The sequence below is a fragment of the Chionomys nivalis genome, chromosome 4 (genome assembly GCF_950005125.1).
Source record: "Chionomys nivalis chromosome 4, mChiNiv1.1, whole genome shotgun sequence".
Taxonomy (NCBI): domain Eukaryota; kingdom Metazoa; phylum Chordata; class Mammalia; order Rodentia; family Cricetidae; genus Chionomys; species Chionomys nivalis.
In genome coordinates, this window is record NC_080089.1 from 54,631,884 (window position 1) to 54,647,037 (window position 15,154).

The 15,154-nt window shown below is 39.2% G+C and overlaps 1 protein-coding gene and 1 pseudogene across 2 annotated transcripts in view; one reads left to right on the top strand and one right to left on the bottom strand.

Moving 5' to 3' along the window:
• Positions 1 to 15,154, bottom strand: part of Scaper (S-phase cyclin A associated protein in the ER) — a 372,041-nt gene that overhangs the window by 245,428 nt on the left and 111,459 nt on the right. For both annotated transcript variants that reach the window (XM_057767374.1, XM_057767371.1), the window contains exons 18-20: positions 12,279 to 12,360; positions 10,228 to 10,380; positions 9,583 to 9,690 (exon numbers count right to left, since the gene is read on the bottom strand). In XM_057767374.1, coding sequence (XP_057623357.1) covers positions 9,583 to 9,690; positions 10,228 to 10,380; positions 12,279 to 12,360 — 343 coding nt within the window. The remainder of the gene's footprint in view (positions 1 to 9,582; positions 9,691 to 10,227; positions 10,381 to 12,278; positions 12,361 to 15,154) is intronic.
• LOC130872603 (kinesin-like protein KIF23) lies at positions 552 to 6,325 on the top strand (annotated as a pseudogene).

A 15,154-nucleotide genomic window follows, 5' to 3' on the forward strand; every position in this document is an offset into this window, starting at 1 on the left:
TGCCAATAGCCGCTGAGATACCAGCCCATCGGGGCGTGGTCTCTCTCCCTTTAAAAAAGCGGCCACTTCCCTCCTCGCGCTCTCTTACTTCCTGCTCCACTTACAGCGACTAGACTCCCTTCCTGATTGCGCAGAGAGCTGTTGTCTGAGACGGTAATCTGTAAGTTTTTTCCTCTTTAAATAAATAACCATTATATTAATCATAATTCCAAACTAGAGTTGGATTGTTTGTGACTTACGCCTTCGCCTTCATTTTCCTGTTCTCATTACATCATTTTTATTTCCTGTCTGTTTTTTTTCCGCCTATATTTTTTGCCTGGCCAATCAGCGTTTATTTAAAACATGATTGACAGATTACAGACAATTCTCCTGCACCATCTAATAAATATGATTGCTGCAGTGTCACAGAAAAAATAAGGTCCAGTCTCACAAAAAGATGAAGACATAGGAAAGTACATATCATGCAGTATCATCTATATGAAGTTCCAGAATAGGCAGGAGAAATTGATGCTATCAGTACACTAGTCATAGTATAGGGAAATTAATAGTGAATGGGCAAAAGGGAATCCTCTGGGTGGCAGAAGGAGCTTTTTGATGCTGTGGCTAACTCCTTGATTGGCCTCATTCATGACAAGAATGGTCTTTGTTTTTTAGACAGTGTGGCTAGAAATGGAAAAGGTCACATAATAACAGGTTCTCCAGATAATGGAGGACTGCTTCCTCATTATGTGAACATATTTTTAATATCACTGGGTTATTTCAAGCAAAATGTTACATTTTTAAACCTAGTGATAGGAATAGTATGGACATAGAGTGTGAAATTGATGCTTTATTGGAACATAAGAAAATAGAAGCCATGCACATTCCAAAGAACCCCTCTAGCAAGTGGTAAGTACATCCAGAGTTTGCAGATAAGATAAATATACAAGAATTCTGCAAAGCAGAAGTTAACAAAGACAGTGTCTATGCCATATTTGTCTCTCATATTGAAATCTATAAAAATTCTACAAATGATCGACAGAAGATGACTTAGGATTTTATTGTTGTGAAGAGAAACCATGACCACGTCAACTCTTATAAAGAAAAATGTTTAACTGGGGCTAGCTTACAGTTTCAGAAGTATAGACCATTATCACCATGGCAGAATATGGCGGCATGCAAGCAGATATAGTGCTGAAGAAGGAGCTAAGAGTTCCGCATCTTGATCCCCAGGCAGCAGAAGCAGACCACATCACTAGGCCTACCTTGGGCACATAGGAGACCTCAAAGCCCACCTCCACAGTGACACACTTCCTCCAACAAGGAAACATCTACTCTTACAAGGCCACACCTTACAGTGCCTAACAGGACAAGAATTCAAACACATGAGTCTATGGGGCCAGAACTATTCAAACCATCACTGTCCACTCCCTGACCCCCACAGACTTATGGTGATAACATAATGCAGAAACACATTCAGTCCAACTTTAGAAGTTCCCATAGTCTTTCACAGTTTCAACAATCTTTAAAAGTTCAAAGTCTCTTCTAAGGTTCATGTAATCTATTAACAGTAACCCCCTATAAAATCAAAATAAAAAAAAAAAACAGATCACATACTTCCAAAGTGTGATGGCACAGAATATACATTAAAATTCCAAAAGTGAGAATAGTGAGGAAAATACTGCACAAAGCAAGACCAGCTGGGCAAACTCCAAACTCTGCATCTCCATGTCTGATATCAAAACGGTCTTCAGACTCCAAACCCTTTGAGCTTTGTTGACTGCAACACATTTCTTTCTCTTAGGCTAGTTCCACTTTCCGTTAGCAGCTTTCCTCAGCAGCTATCCCATGGGTCTATATCTCTAACATTTTGGGGTCTCCAAGGAAAACCAGGTTTCACCTTCACAGCTTCACTTAATCGCTCCTCTGGGCCTCCTGAGGGACACCCCAGACGTATGCCTGACCTCAGCAGTTTTCCTTAGTCACAGAGGCTGATTCCACAACCCCTTTCTTCCATCCTTGACTCTAAAGCTAGAAACACGTAGCCAAAACTGCCAACTTCTGCTGCTTGCTGGGGCTGGTACAAAGCCCATTTCTTCAATTACATTTTTAAGAGCTCTCTGTTTTCACTGGGTTTCCTTCGCTGTGTATGCTTAGCTGTCCAAGAATTTGCTCTGTAGACCAGGCTGGCCTTGAACTCAGAGATCTGCCTGCCTCTATCTCCAGAATGCTGGGATTAAAGGACTGTACCACTGACTCCTGGACCTAAACTTTTCTTTAATTCCTTTCCACAAGATGGAAGCTAAGCTGGGTGGGATCTTCCCCTGAAGTCACCACTCCCTTTATTCCATTTAACATCTGACTTTTTTTTAATCTTTTTATCTCCTTGAACACAGGACTTAGGTCCATTTCACTTCTTGGTACCGCTTTTCTCCTCAAATTGTACATATTGTAACTTGCCTTGCTCAGCTTGCTCCTTTCCATTATAGATCTTTAAAAGAGTGATCACCAATAACCACAGGACAGAGTCTATACTAGGCTGTTTTGAGATTTTCTATACCAAGGGAATTAATCCAAATCTCTTCACTTTAGCCTCAGGCAGACTCTTCAGACAAGAGCAAAAGGAAGTCATGTTATTCACCAAAATATCACAGTAACAACATACTGAAATTCTTCTCCTCTGAAACCTCTTGAGCCAGGTCCTACATTTCAAATCACCCCCATCACCATGGTCTTCAATGTTTCTACTAGCATGGCCCATTGAGCGATGCTTGAAGCAAACACTACTTTCCAAACCCAGAGTACCAAAGTCCAAATTCCTCCAAGCAAAAATATGGTCAGGCCTACAATAGCAATACCTCAATCCCTGATACCAACTTCTATCTTAAGATTTCTATTGCTGTGGAGAGACACAATGATCACCTGAACTCTTATAAAGGAAAACATTTAGTTGGAGCTAGCTTACAATTTCAGAGCTTCACTCCATTACCAATATGGTGGGATATGGTGGTGTGCAAGCAGGCATAGTGCTGGAGAAGGAGCTGAGAGTTCTACATCTTGGTCTATGGGCAACAGAAAGTAAACTGTGAGCCATACTGGGTATATCTTGAGTATATAAGACATCAAAGTCCACCTCCACAGAGACACACTTCTTCCAACAAGGTCAAATATACTTCAACAAGGCCACACCTAATAGTGCCACTCCCTATAGATCAAGAATTCAAACACAGGAATCTACTAGAGCCAAATACCTATTCAATCACCATAGAAGAGGTACAGTTTGATCCTAAGAAGCCCAAGTTGAATGGCTATAGTACACCTGTGAAGAACATGGAGTCTTTACTCCAACAACCTAAAATGCTCCTAGAAGGTAAGAACCACAGTACATATGTTAAAGGATATATTGCAGGAGGCTTTTTTGGACCACCAGCCCCCAAATCATGACACAAAGACTTATTATTAATTATAAGAGCTTGGTCTTTGATAGGCTTGTTTCTAATTAGATCTAATAAATTAACCTATTTTTTATTACATGTTATCACGTGATTCATGGTTTTTACCTCTCCTCCTGCATGTCCTGTTTCTTTTGTGTCAGTTGGTGACTCTGCCTTTTTTTTTCCCCAAGACCTCTGTCTCCAGAAATTCCGCCTAACCTCTTCCTGCCTAGCTAATAGTCATTCAGCTCCTTATTAAACCAATTACAGTGACATATTTTCACATAGTATAGAGGAATATTCCACAACAATGTACAGAAGGAGGCACCTGAAAATCAGAAAAAAAAGAGACATGTTGCTAACACCCATTTGAATAGAATCCACTATTTCCCATATCATATTTAGCATTAAACTAATCCAAGTTCCTCTGGATGCCAAAAGAGACAATAAGTTACAGGAAAAGGAGCAAATTACTATATAATAAAATATAAATAACAAATTATTGTCTCTCTTGGATCTTGCTGTATGTGAAAGAACCAAGCAGACTAAAGCAGATGGGAAGAGAGTACATGAAGCTGGTAACACTAGTCAGTGGCAACACTAAGAACATCATATAAGTCCTGAGAGAGAACAAACTGTATAGGACTGTCTTAGTTAAGGTTTTTATTACTGTGAAGAGACACCATGACCACAGCAACTCTTACAAAAGAAACATTTAATTAGGGGGACTCACTTACATTTTCAGAGATTTATTCCATTATCATGGGACAGAGGGCATAGGGACATACAGGTCGACATGTGGCTGAAAGAATAGCTGAAAGTCCTAAATCTTGCAGGCAACAGGAAGTTTACTGACTTACTGGGTGGTATTCTGTGCATATTAAACCTCAAAGCCCTCTACCATAGTGACACACTTCCTCCAACAAAGTCATAGCCACTCCAACAAGGCCATATCTACCAATAGTGGCATTCCCTATGAGATTATTGGGGTCAATAATATTCAAAATACCACAAAGACTAACAAGATGGCTCCACATCAACATTCAAAGTTACACTTCTGTATTAGTTAGGGTTCCTATTTCTGTGAAGAGGCACTGTAGAAATTAGCTCGATTCGTGAAATAACCAGGCTAGTTAAAGGATAAAACAATTATATTTTTATTTATTATAAGGGGATAACTCATGAAATAGGAACAAGAAGTTCAAGCTCAGCTGTGCCCCGTGGAAATCACACAGAAAGAGCACACCTGGTCCGTGTGCCTGTTTTTCTCTCCCAGTCCCAGAAAGCCATGCCTTAACTTGGATCCACCTCTTAAAGATAATAGGCTACCAAGGTTTCCCCATCAAGACAACATGACCACAAAACTCTTATAATGGGGTGGCTTACAGTTTCAGAGGTCTACTCCATTATCATCATTGTGGGACACGGTGGTATACAAGGAGACATGATGCTGGAGAATGACCCAAGAATTCTACGTCTTGGCCCGAAGACAATAGGATGTGAACTGTCTCACTCGCTGTAGCTTAAGCAAAGGAGACTTCAAAGCTCACCCCCACAGTGACACACTTCCTCTAACAAGGCCATACTTTCTAATCATGCTACTGCTTTTGTGCACCATTTTTTTCCAAACCACCATACCATCTGTTAAAGAAGTATTTCAGTGGGGAAGAGAAGATACAGCTAACTGTGTGAATACAAATGCTGAAGACTATGAAGAAGTCTTCCAAGTCATGAGATTTGCTGAAGCAATCCAAGAGGTGAAGTAGTGAAACCAGTAGTGATATGTGGATTGACACAAGAAGGTGAAGGAGAAATCTGGCTAGGCAGGATGACTAGATGAGCCACTGGTGACAGAAATGATTCTAAAGAGCTTCTCATCATTGCCCCGTGCAAACTTTGGCTATCAATAAGAGATCCTTCCTAAAGTAATTGAAGTTTTGAAGAAACAACATTACCTATGACAAGTGATAACTGAGGAGTTTAGCAAACAATATATTACTTTCAAAACTTTTTAAAAAGAAAGTGACAATGATATTTTAAATAAAAAAAAATTACAGGTTGATCTCAGGACTGAAATAAAAAAAAATTACAGGTTGATCTCAGGACTGAAATCAGAAATAGAATAACTGGAGAAGAAAAAATTTTGAAGTGTAAGACTGAGATTTTGGAGAAAACTACAGTCCACGAAGATGATAAATACAACCTACAGCAGGAGCTTAAAATCCAGAGTCAGAAGCTTTAGCTTTGTCTGACAAGCACAAAGGCCAGGTTGTAAGGCATGTGACAGATGAAATGGCAGAAGGAATGTGAGAATCAGGTAGCAGTTACTCAGAGATGCAGAATAAACTGTGGCTCAAAGACAAAGAGCTCAAATAGTTGAAGGTCACTGGGACTAAACCCAAACCTGAGAAGCCAGAGACGCTCCTGAGAGTCACACATGCCTAATACACCAAGCACTGTCTGACACAGAAAGCCCCATTCTTTAGGGATCAGATGAGTAGATTATAAGTCTACTTCCCTCTAATGTGCAAAATGAGACAGTTATGCAATCACATGTCCCTTACACTACTACAGTGTCTGTTGAAAATGAAAAGGTGCTAGCTAAGAGTGAGAAGTACATGCTGACCCACCAGGAAGGAGCTTCCAATAGGGAAATTCAGATTAAAGTAAGGGTGATGTTAACGAAGTGATGAACAATCTGTTCAGTTTACTGATGTTGAAACTTTAAAATAAGAATCATCAACTGGCATTCAAAAATAAAGTTCCTCCACAGTAGCACCTCCCAACCAGAGGGTACAGACTTTGAATAGACTGATGTAGAAACTAAGTGTTCCCTGATGGAGATGAGAGCAGGACCTCAACTGGGACCCCAGTATCAGTATCACTCACAACTCAAGTGGAAAAGGCCTTGAACTGACAGTCCTGGTATCAAAACGTTTTTGTTTGTGTTGGTGACTTCTCTAAATCAGTGCCATAGCAGTATTGGGGTCATCTTACAGAAGAGAGTATGTAGATACACTGAATTTTTTGTGACTTTTCCAACTGCTCAAATATTTTCTAGGATTTTTTAAACAAAACAAATTCTGCTATTGATAAGATAAAAAATGAACTTTAAACATATCTAGCAATTAAGACTTTCAAAATAAAGATGATGATTGGCCAACAGTAAAACCATTTTAGGAACTGTTTAGAATTCTGTATGTATATTCACTTCCTAACCTTCAGATATGCCAAAGGAATTGAAATAATAAGCACAAGACATGCACACATGCACACACACACACACACACACACACACACCCAGTAAGACAGCTCAGTGAGTGCAAGTGTTCACTATATAACCCTGATGGCAAACCTGAATTCACTCCCCAGAGCCCATATAATAGAAGAGTTAGCTGTCTTTGGTTACTCCTACGTCAAAATGGGAGGTGAGAAGCTTGAGCATGCAGGGCAGTGGCAAATATTAACTAGAGACTCTGCTTCAAAAACAAGGTGGAAGGAAAGAGCCAACCCCCAAAGTCATCTCCCGATCTCCTCTCACCACACTCACAAAATAACTGAATAAAAATAAATCTTAAATATAAGATATCTACTAATAGGTGTTGTCCTCAAAGAAACCACAATAATCTTTCCTGGGCATCTTAACAGATGTTTATCAAGTATGAATTCTATATCTTTAGTAAACTTTAGACATTCTGTATAATAAAGAAAACAAATTCATAGATATTCTAGTTCAAGAACAACTGAATAAAAAATTATAAACATTCATAAAAATATATAATTTTAGCATACAATAACTATAGGTAAGAAAATAAAACATTTCTAAAACTATGTAAATGATTTACTAATCCAGTATCAACCACTTACATGAACTAGACATTGATCTATGTTTTCTAAAACATTTGATAAAACATGAATGAATTCCTGTCTCAAATTAATAACAAAATATTATAACATCTTTTTTAAAGATGTGTGTATGTGTGTGTGTGTGTGTGCGCGCGCGAGCCTGCCTGCCTGTACCTACCATATACAAAGTGCATGTAGTTGCCCACAAAGACCAATTGAAGGCATCAAATTTGCCAGAACTGGAGTTACTGGCAGTCATGAACCACTCAATACGGTGCTCAAAAACAAATTCTGGTTCTCTATAAACTCTGGTGCTCTTACCTGCAGAGTCACCTCTGGAGCACCTGAGTATAACTTCTTTTTTTGTTTGTTTGTTTGTTTTGTTTTTTTGTTACAAAGGCGTATTGTTTATTCTTATCAGCATCACTGACTCTCAGGGTTCACATTTCCCAACACCGCTCCTCTCCGTACAGTAGTTAATGTGCAATCTCACTTGTGGGCCTGGGAAGGGTAGGGGCTTGGTTCTGGGTGGGAAGGGCACTGGCACTTCACATGGGCCAGTGGGTGATGACTGTCCCCATGAGAGGCGTGGATGGGTGGGAGGGTAGCCACTGGATTTGCCCCTAGTTGTCTTTCCTACTAGGTGGGTTACTTTTTCACTCTCCTGGGTGCTTGGGGTGGGAGCATGCAGCTCTCAGGAGGACAGAGCAAGCAGCTGACCGTCAGTGGAGGGGCGCAGGGGTGGCTCCTGAGGTAGTAAGGTACAACCCTGTCTTTGGCTCTCCTAGTGATTAGTTTTCTCCCCTGTACCCCTACTTTATACCTCCCCCACCCTAAGCCCGGGAGTCAGGGCCACCTCCTGAGGTGCTTGGAACCAACGGGCTCTGCTGCCCACTCTACACGACCTCTCAGTCCCATGGAGCTGCCCCTTTACTAAGCCTGGGCAGGGAGCACAGCCTGCCCTCACCATGGCCAGGCTCAGCTTCTTGCCAAGTTTCCAGGAGATTGTGCTTTGGGATCTTCGCTGGGGGAGGTGGGACAACAGGCCGGACAAGGGTAGAGGGAAGGGGTATGACTAAGGTACTTGTGCTTCAGCTAGGGGTGTCAACTCCCCTCCACTTGGTCACCCAGGGCTAAGGTACTGGGGGCTAAATCAGACCCAACATCCCACCCTCACTGTAACTCTTTCAGATGTTAAGAGGGACCCTGGCAGATTAGAGGGTGCTGCTGGCCTGGAGGCAGGTCTCCAGATCTGACTCAAAAGGCTCCATCCCACCTTCTCCAATCCTGCAACTCCTTGCCTCTGAAGAGGCAGCTAGAATGCAGAGTTGGGGAGAGGGAAGGAGGTCAGGGCTAGAAGAGAGCCAGTGAGATGGTGAAATGACATTAATGAGGGAGTGACAGAAACCCTGCGCTCACACATTAAACTCAGAAACCCAAGAGCTCGCTCCTGGAGAGTTGAGAGTGGAGGAGCGGCCAGGGAAAGCTCCACAGACCACCAACAATGGATGTGGACCCTGCCCGCCTCAGCCCCCAGGAGTGGGCTCAGCCAGCTGGGACCTGTGAGCACCCTTAAACTGTAGTCCTAGGGGAGAGGAAGCTGGTTGGATCCACAGGAGTCCTGGGGCACTGGGAATGGTTCCCTGTGGAAACATGCACCCACATTACACACACACACACACACACACATATTCAGTTTTCCCTACATCCTGCCTTCCACAGCCCAGGGACCCAGGGGACCTCAGACACATTCCCACTGATTTGAAAAATAAAAGGAAATCTTATACTTCATTATTTCATTCGCTAAAAAAAAAATGTTTCAAAAAGTTATGTACAGGGGGTGGGGGCCGGGAGCTCTGCCCAGGAATGGATGGGAGAAGGGCTTCTTAAAAATCTTTTAAAATAGATTCTACTTATTTAGGCTGTGTGTGTACATACTCAGTTGTTTACGTGCCATGGCATGTAGGTGGGGATTATTACATGACAATTTGAAGGAATCAATTCTCTTCTTCCACTATGTGAGTTTCAGGGATCAAACTGAGGCTGACAGCTTTGGCTGCATGTGCCTTTTTCCTCTGCGCTAGCTATCTCACAAGTGCAAAATACTGTAACTCTGAAACAAAAATTATGTAAGTGATAACAAAAATTGTTTGTATATGTATACTAAAATAACAACATATATGCCTATTATATTAATTGAGCTATTAAGTGCTAAGTATGGGTCTAAATTGTTATATGAATACAAATCAATATGGAACTCATAATAAAAGAGCACACCTAGATAGTCAATTAGTACTTGTAAAAAACAGAAAGTAAAGCTTACCACTTCTTCATCTGAAAGTTCACGCCCCTGGATACTGCTATTCTCTCTCACAGCTTGCTGATGTTTTTTCCCTTTGATGTGGCTAAAGAGATAAACTTCTGAAGCGATCTAAAAACACAAAATCAAAGCCATACCAATCAACATACCACTGTATACAATAATAAGAACTAAACATTCAATCCAGTATTTTTATAAAAGTTCAGATCATTCTAGAATATATAATACATACATATATATGTATATATATATGTATATATATATGTGTGTGTGTGTGTGTGTGTGTGTGTATATATATATAGCTTAAAATATTTCCCCTAGAATGCAATTCTGAGACTAAGTTTAAAGACTCAAGTCTCAGTTCTCAAAAAGTTGGTTTTGATTTCTGGTCCCAATACATTAAAATATTGACTTAATCTATGATTAAGCAGGTAAACAACCATTTTAGTAACAACTGCATACACCAGCACTTTATACTGCCATTCCTAAATGCTATTATTTGTAATTCTTACTTTTCATTTAAAATCCTCAAAGAAGTCAATAGCACTTAATAGATGTCTTAGCACAAGATTTAAAAGGCAGGAAGCCTTTTAATAAATTTTAGCAATAAATTATATCAAAAGACTATTAACAGTGACAACCACCTACCAGGACATTGCAGAGAGAACACTGCTTCTTTCTTTCATAAGGGGTCAGTTTAGGGGCATAATCAGTACTTGCATGGCGCCCACTGCTTAACTCAGCAGCCTTTTCTTTCCTTTGTTCAATCTGTTCCATGTGCCTTCGAATGCTTTCATCATGCTGTAGACAGGGTCAAAGTGTGAGAAAACTTAAAAAGTATTCAAGTTATACTAAGATCTTGGAAAAAGAATTTCCATTAAAACTTCTAAAATAATCCAAAAGTACCTGGTTTCAGTATTAACTTTCACACTGAACAACAAAGTTCACCGTCTTTTAACATATCACTCTTGCACAATAATGCTCCTAAAGTGTGTCCACAGGATGGTAGTGCATGTTTTGTGGGAACAGTTTCATAAACAAATTTGTAAAAGAATAAGTTAAATATTTCTAACATAGAACTTCATACATCTTCTAGCACATCACTGTGCTCAGAGACTCAACATTACTGGTTACTTGGAGGTAGAATTTGGTAAGCGTCTACCCACTACCCATTTGCCTCCCTATCAAACACTATGATAAGTGCTGACCCACAGGAACACTCATGCTTAGACACACAGCAGGAAAGTGACAAAATCATACTACAGTATATAATTGCCCTATAACTACTTTTTCACTTCCAATCACAATCCCAAGAAAATCTTTTTTGTGTTAACACTATTTTGTATAGCCAGAATGTATCTTACTCAACTGAATTTTCTATTTTCTTTTTTTTTTTTTTTTTTTTTTTTTTTTGGTTTTTCAAGACAGGGTTTCTCTGTGGTTTTGGAGCCTGTCCTGGAACTAGCTCTTGTAGACCAGGCTGGTCTCGAACTCACAGAGATCCGCCTGCCTCTGCCTCCCAAGTGCTGGGATTAAAGGCGTGCGCCACCACTGCCCGGCTTGAATTTTCTATTTTCAACTACTCTTTTCAAGATTCAGCTGAGTAATTATTCTTCCTAACATTTGATAGACCATAACCTTACCTCTACTATGCTGAAGTTATCTGCTAACATCTGAATTTTATACTAGATTAGGCATTTCCTAAAAATGGGACTCCAATCTTATCCATTTATTAATATTTGCTGCACTGAATTTAAATGAATGATAAATTCCTATCTTTCAGATTAAAAAGTTACTATCTCTACAAGGAGCCAACAAGTAAATCATTGATACAATATAAAGCACTTCTTTAGCAGAGACCACCTACATGTTATAATACTGGGAAATCTTTTTCTAGAAATTATTAGTATTTATAATCTTCCAAGTTAGAACTATGCAATTCAAAAGTATTGAAATCAAATGAATAATTGCTAGATAATTAAAATAATAAAGTACTATTAATAATTACTCTGGGACAATGGTCTTGTAGAGATTTGCCAATTGTATTTTAATAAAATGTTGATTGGTCAGTAGCCAGGCAGGAAGTAGAGGCAGGGTGACCAGGCAGGAAGAGCGGCGAGGCAATAAGAACAGGAGAATTCTGGGAAGAGGAAAGCTCAATCTGCAGTCATCACCCAGACACAGAGGAAGCAAGATAAAAACACCTCACTGATAAAGGTACCAAGCCATATGACTAACATAGACAAGAATAATGGGCTAATTTAAGATGTAAGAATTAATGAATAAGAAGCCTGAGCTAATAGGCCAACCAGTTTATGTTCATAATTAATGCAGACCTCTATGTATTTCTTTGGGACAAATGGCTGCAGGACCAGGTGGGACAGAAGCCTCCAGCAACAAATAATGACTTCAAGTTATTTATTAACTGATTAATAAGAGTAAATACTAAATATTTTTATTATTGTTCCACAATGATTCTATAATATCAAAATAAATTTATAACAAAATAAATTTGGTTGCCAAACAGCTGAGTTTGAGTCAGCTATGACTCATACATAAAAAATCTGTTATCTAAATATTATAAATACAAGTTAATTCAACTTTTATTCCACATTAATTCAACTTTTATTCCACAGAATTTTATAATGTGCTCCATTTAAGCTCTCAATTTTCAAATTAAAATAACATGCTGTCCTGACCTTGAGCTGAATTTTTTTCTGCAGCTCTTCCATAGCTTCTTGCTGAGCTGCTGTGAGTGCTGCCAACCGTTCTTCCCTGTCTCTGTAAGACACAGTCAAATCTGTAGGTTCACCTGCTTGGAGTAACACACCTCAATCTCATGAAACAAAAAAATACAATTTAGTTGCAAGGCTTATATTTTCTCAAATATTGCCTAATAAATACTTGAGAAGCAATAGTAGTTTGTTCATCCTGTTTGTTTTTAGTAATGAAGCAATACAGCTGATTAACTATGAAAATAAGTTTCTGACCCCAAGAATAGTTCTGGAACTATCATTAAATATAAAATATTGAAAACATAATTTATACCTATCTTCTTAAAAATATTATTAATATCACAAGGAAACAATAGAAAAGTTATAAACCAATAAGCAAAGTGAACAGAAGAGGTAACTATGATGTGCTCTGAATATCAACATTTCAACTGAAAAGCAAAACAAAGAATACTGGTATCTGAGCTTTCGGGGAGGAATTAGAAAGGAAGGTGTTTTGATGAGAAGCTCAGAAACACAACAACTGTAGCAGATCACCTGCTGCCGCCTCCACCTCCTCTCTGCCCCATCTCCAGTGAACCAAGCAGATCTCCTCCAGCCTGCCTCCCCACACATCCTGTGGTTCTAGCACCCCACTCCAGTAGGCTTCCTCTAGGAACTTGCCAGGCAAGTCTGACATGGAGGCAAATAGGCCAGCAGTTCTCAAGCTATGGAATGTAACCTCTTTGGTGGTCAAACATCCCATTCCCAAGGGTCACATATCAGATATTTAAATTATGAATCATAACTAGCAAAATTACAGTTATAAGTAGCAACAAAAATGATTTTATGGCCAAAGGTCACTACAACATGAAGGACTGTGTATTAAAGGGTCACAGCATTAGGAAGTAGTAAGTCATTAAAGCAGGTAGGTAGGCAAGCTTCAGATTTTCACCCCTCCCTCTCTTCTCCATAGCCAATCCCCCAGTTTCATCCCTATTTGTGGCCACTTCTCACTCTTTGTCCCCATTTCCAAGGGACTAATCAAATCCTAGTAGAACACCCTACTCTCTTCCCTCCTGTGGAACCCCTCACAGCCCACCCCTAGCCCATCCTCCTACCTAAGTGCCAGTTTCCAACACTTAGAAACACATTTTTTGCTGGAAGCCACAGTGGCTACATAAGTCAGGATCCCTGAAGAATTTCCTACTATACAACACACAGCCACCAAACTCTACTAACCAGAGAGGGCAACCAAACAAGGAACAAAACATCCACCCAACAAAGACAGATATCAGCACCTGGAATTACAATATTCAAAACCAAGATACCTAAATGCCAGCTTGAAAACAATCAATAACAGCTAGGACAAAATGTCTCCACCATAGTCCAGCAACCCTGCAAGGAGTAGGCCCTGAGATCTGCAACATAGCTGAAGCAGAAGACAAAAACTTTAAAATAGCCTTTATGAATATGACAGAGATCCTTAAAGACAATGAATAAATCTCTTTTTAAAAAATCTAGGAAAACACAACTAGTAGAAGGAAATAAAACAGTTCAAGACCTGAAACTGGAAATAGAGTCAGAAAAAAAAACTGTGAGAAATCTGGATAAGAAAAATTTAGAAAATCAAACAAGAACCTCACAGGTAAGCCCCTCAAACAGAATACAAGAGATGGAGAAAAAAATGTCAGGCATTAAAGAGATGCTTAGAAGAAATGGATACCACAACAAAAGAAAATGTTAAATATAAAATAAATCCTGACACAAAACATCTAGGACACTGTGAAAAGACCAAATCTAAAAGTAACAGTAATAGAGGAAAGAGAAGAAATTCAAGTCAAAAACACAGGAAATATTTTCAACAAAATAATAGAAGAAAATTTCCCTGACCTAAAGAAGGAGATGGCTCTCAAGGTATAAGAAGTATACAATATACCAAATAGACTAGATCAGAAAACAAAAACCCGCAGGCACAAATAATCAAAACATGGAGCATAAAGAACAAATAAAGAATAATAAAAGGTACAAAAGAAAAAGGCCAAGTAACATAAAGGCAGACCTATCTGAATAACACTTGATTTCTTGATGGAGACTCTAAAACCATAGGGGCCTGAACATATGTTCTACGGATGCTTAAGAGACCATACATGCCAGCCCAGACTACTATACCCAACATAACTTTTAATCACCATGGATGAAAAAAAAAAAGACATTCCATGATAAAGCCAAATTTAAGCAATATCTATTCTACAAATCCAACACTACAGAATGCACTAGAAAGAAAATTCCAACCTAATGAGGTTAATGACATCCAAGAAAACACAAAGAATAAATAATCCCAGACCAGCAAATAAAAAGGGAAATAATACATACACACCAACACCAATAAAATAACAGGAATCAACAAACCCTTCTCATTGATATCTCTCAACATCAGTGTTCTTAATTCCCAAGTTAAAAAAAAAGAGAGAGACTAACAGAATGGATGAAGAAACAGAAGGAACCAGCCTTCTGCTTAATCCAAGACAAGCATCTTAATATCAAGGATAGATATGACCTCAGGCTAAAGAAAAATAAAAAAATATTGCAAGAAAATGGAAAAAAGAAGCTGGTATAGCCATTTAATATCTAACAAAATAGACTTCAAACCAAAATGAATCAAAAAAAGATGGGGAAGAATGCTACATACTCAAAGGAAAAATCCACACATATTGACCCTCACATACTGATGAGACCTTTATTCCCCAACATCATACTTTTATTAATTGAGAATTTCATACGATGCACTCTAATCACACTTGCTTCCCACCCTTGCACCCCCCCAAAATACCATACCAAGTCCAATTTGTGTTGCCCACATA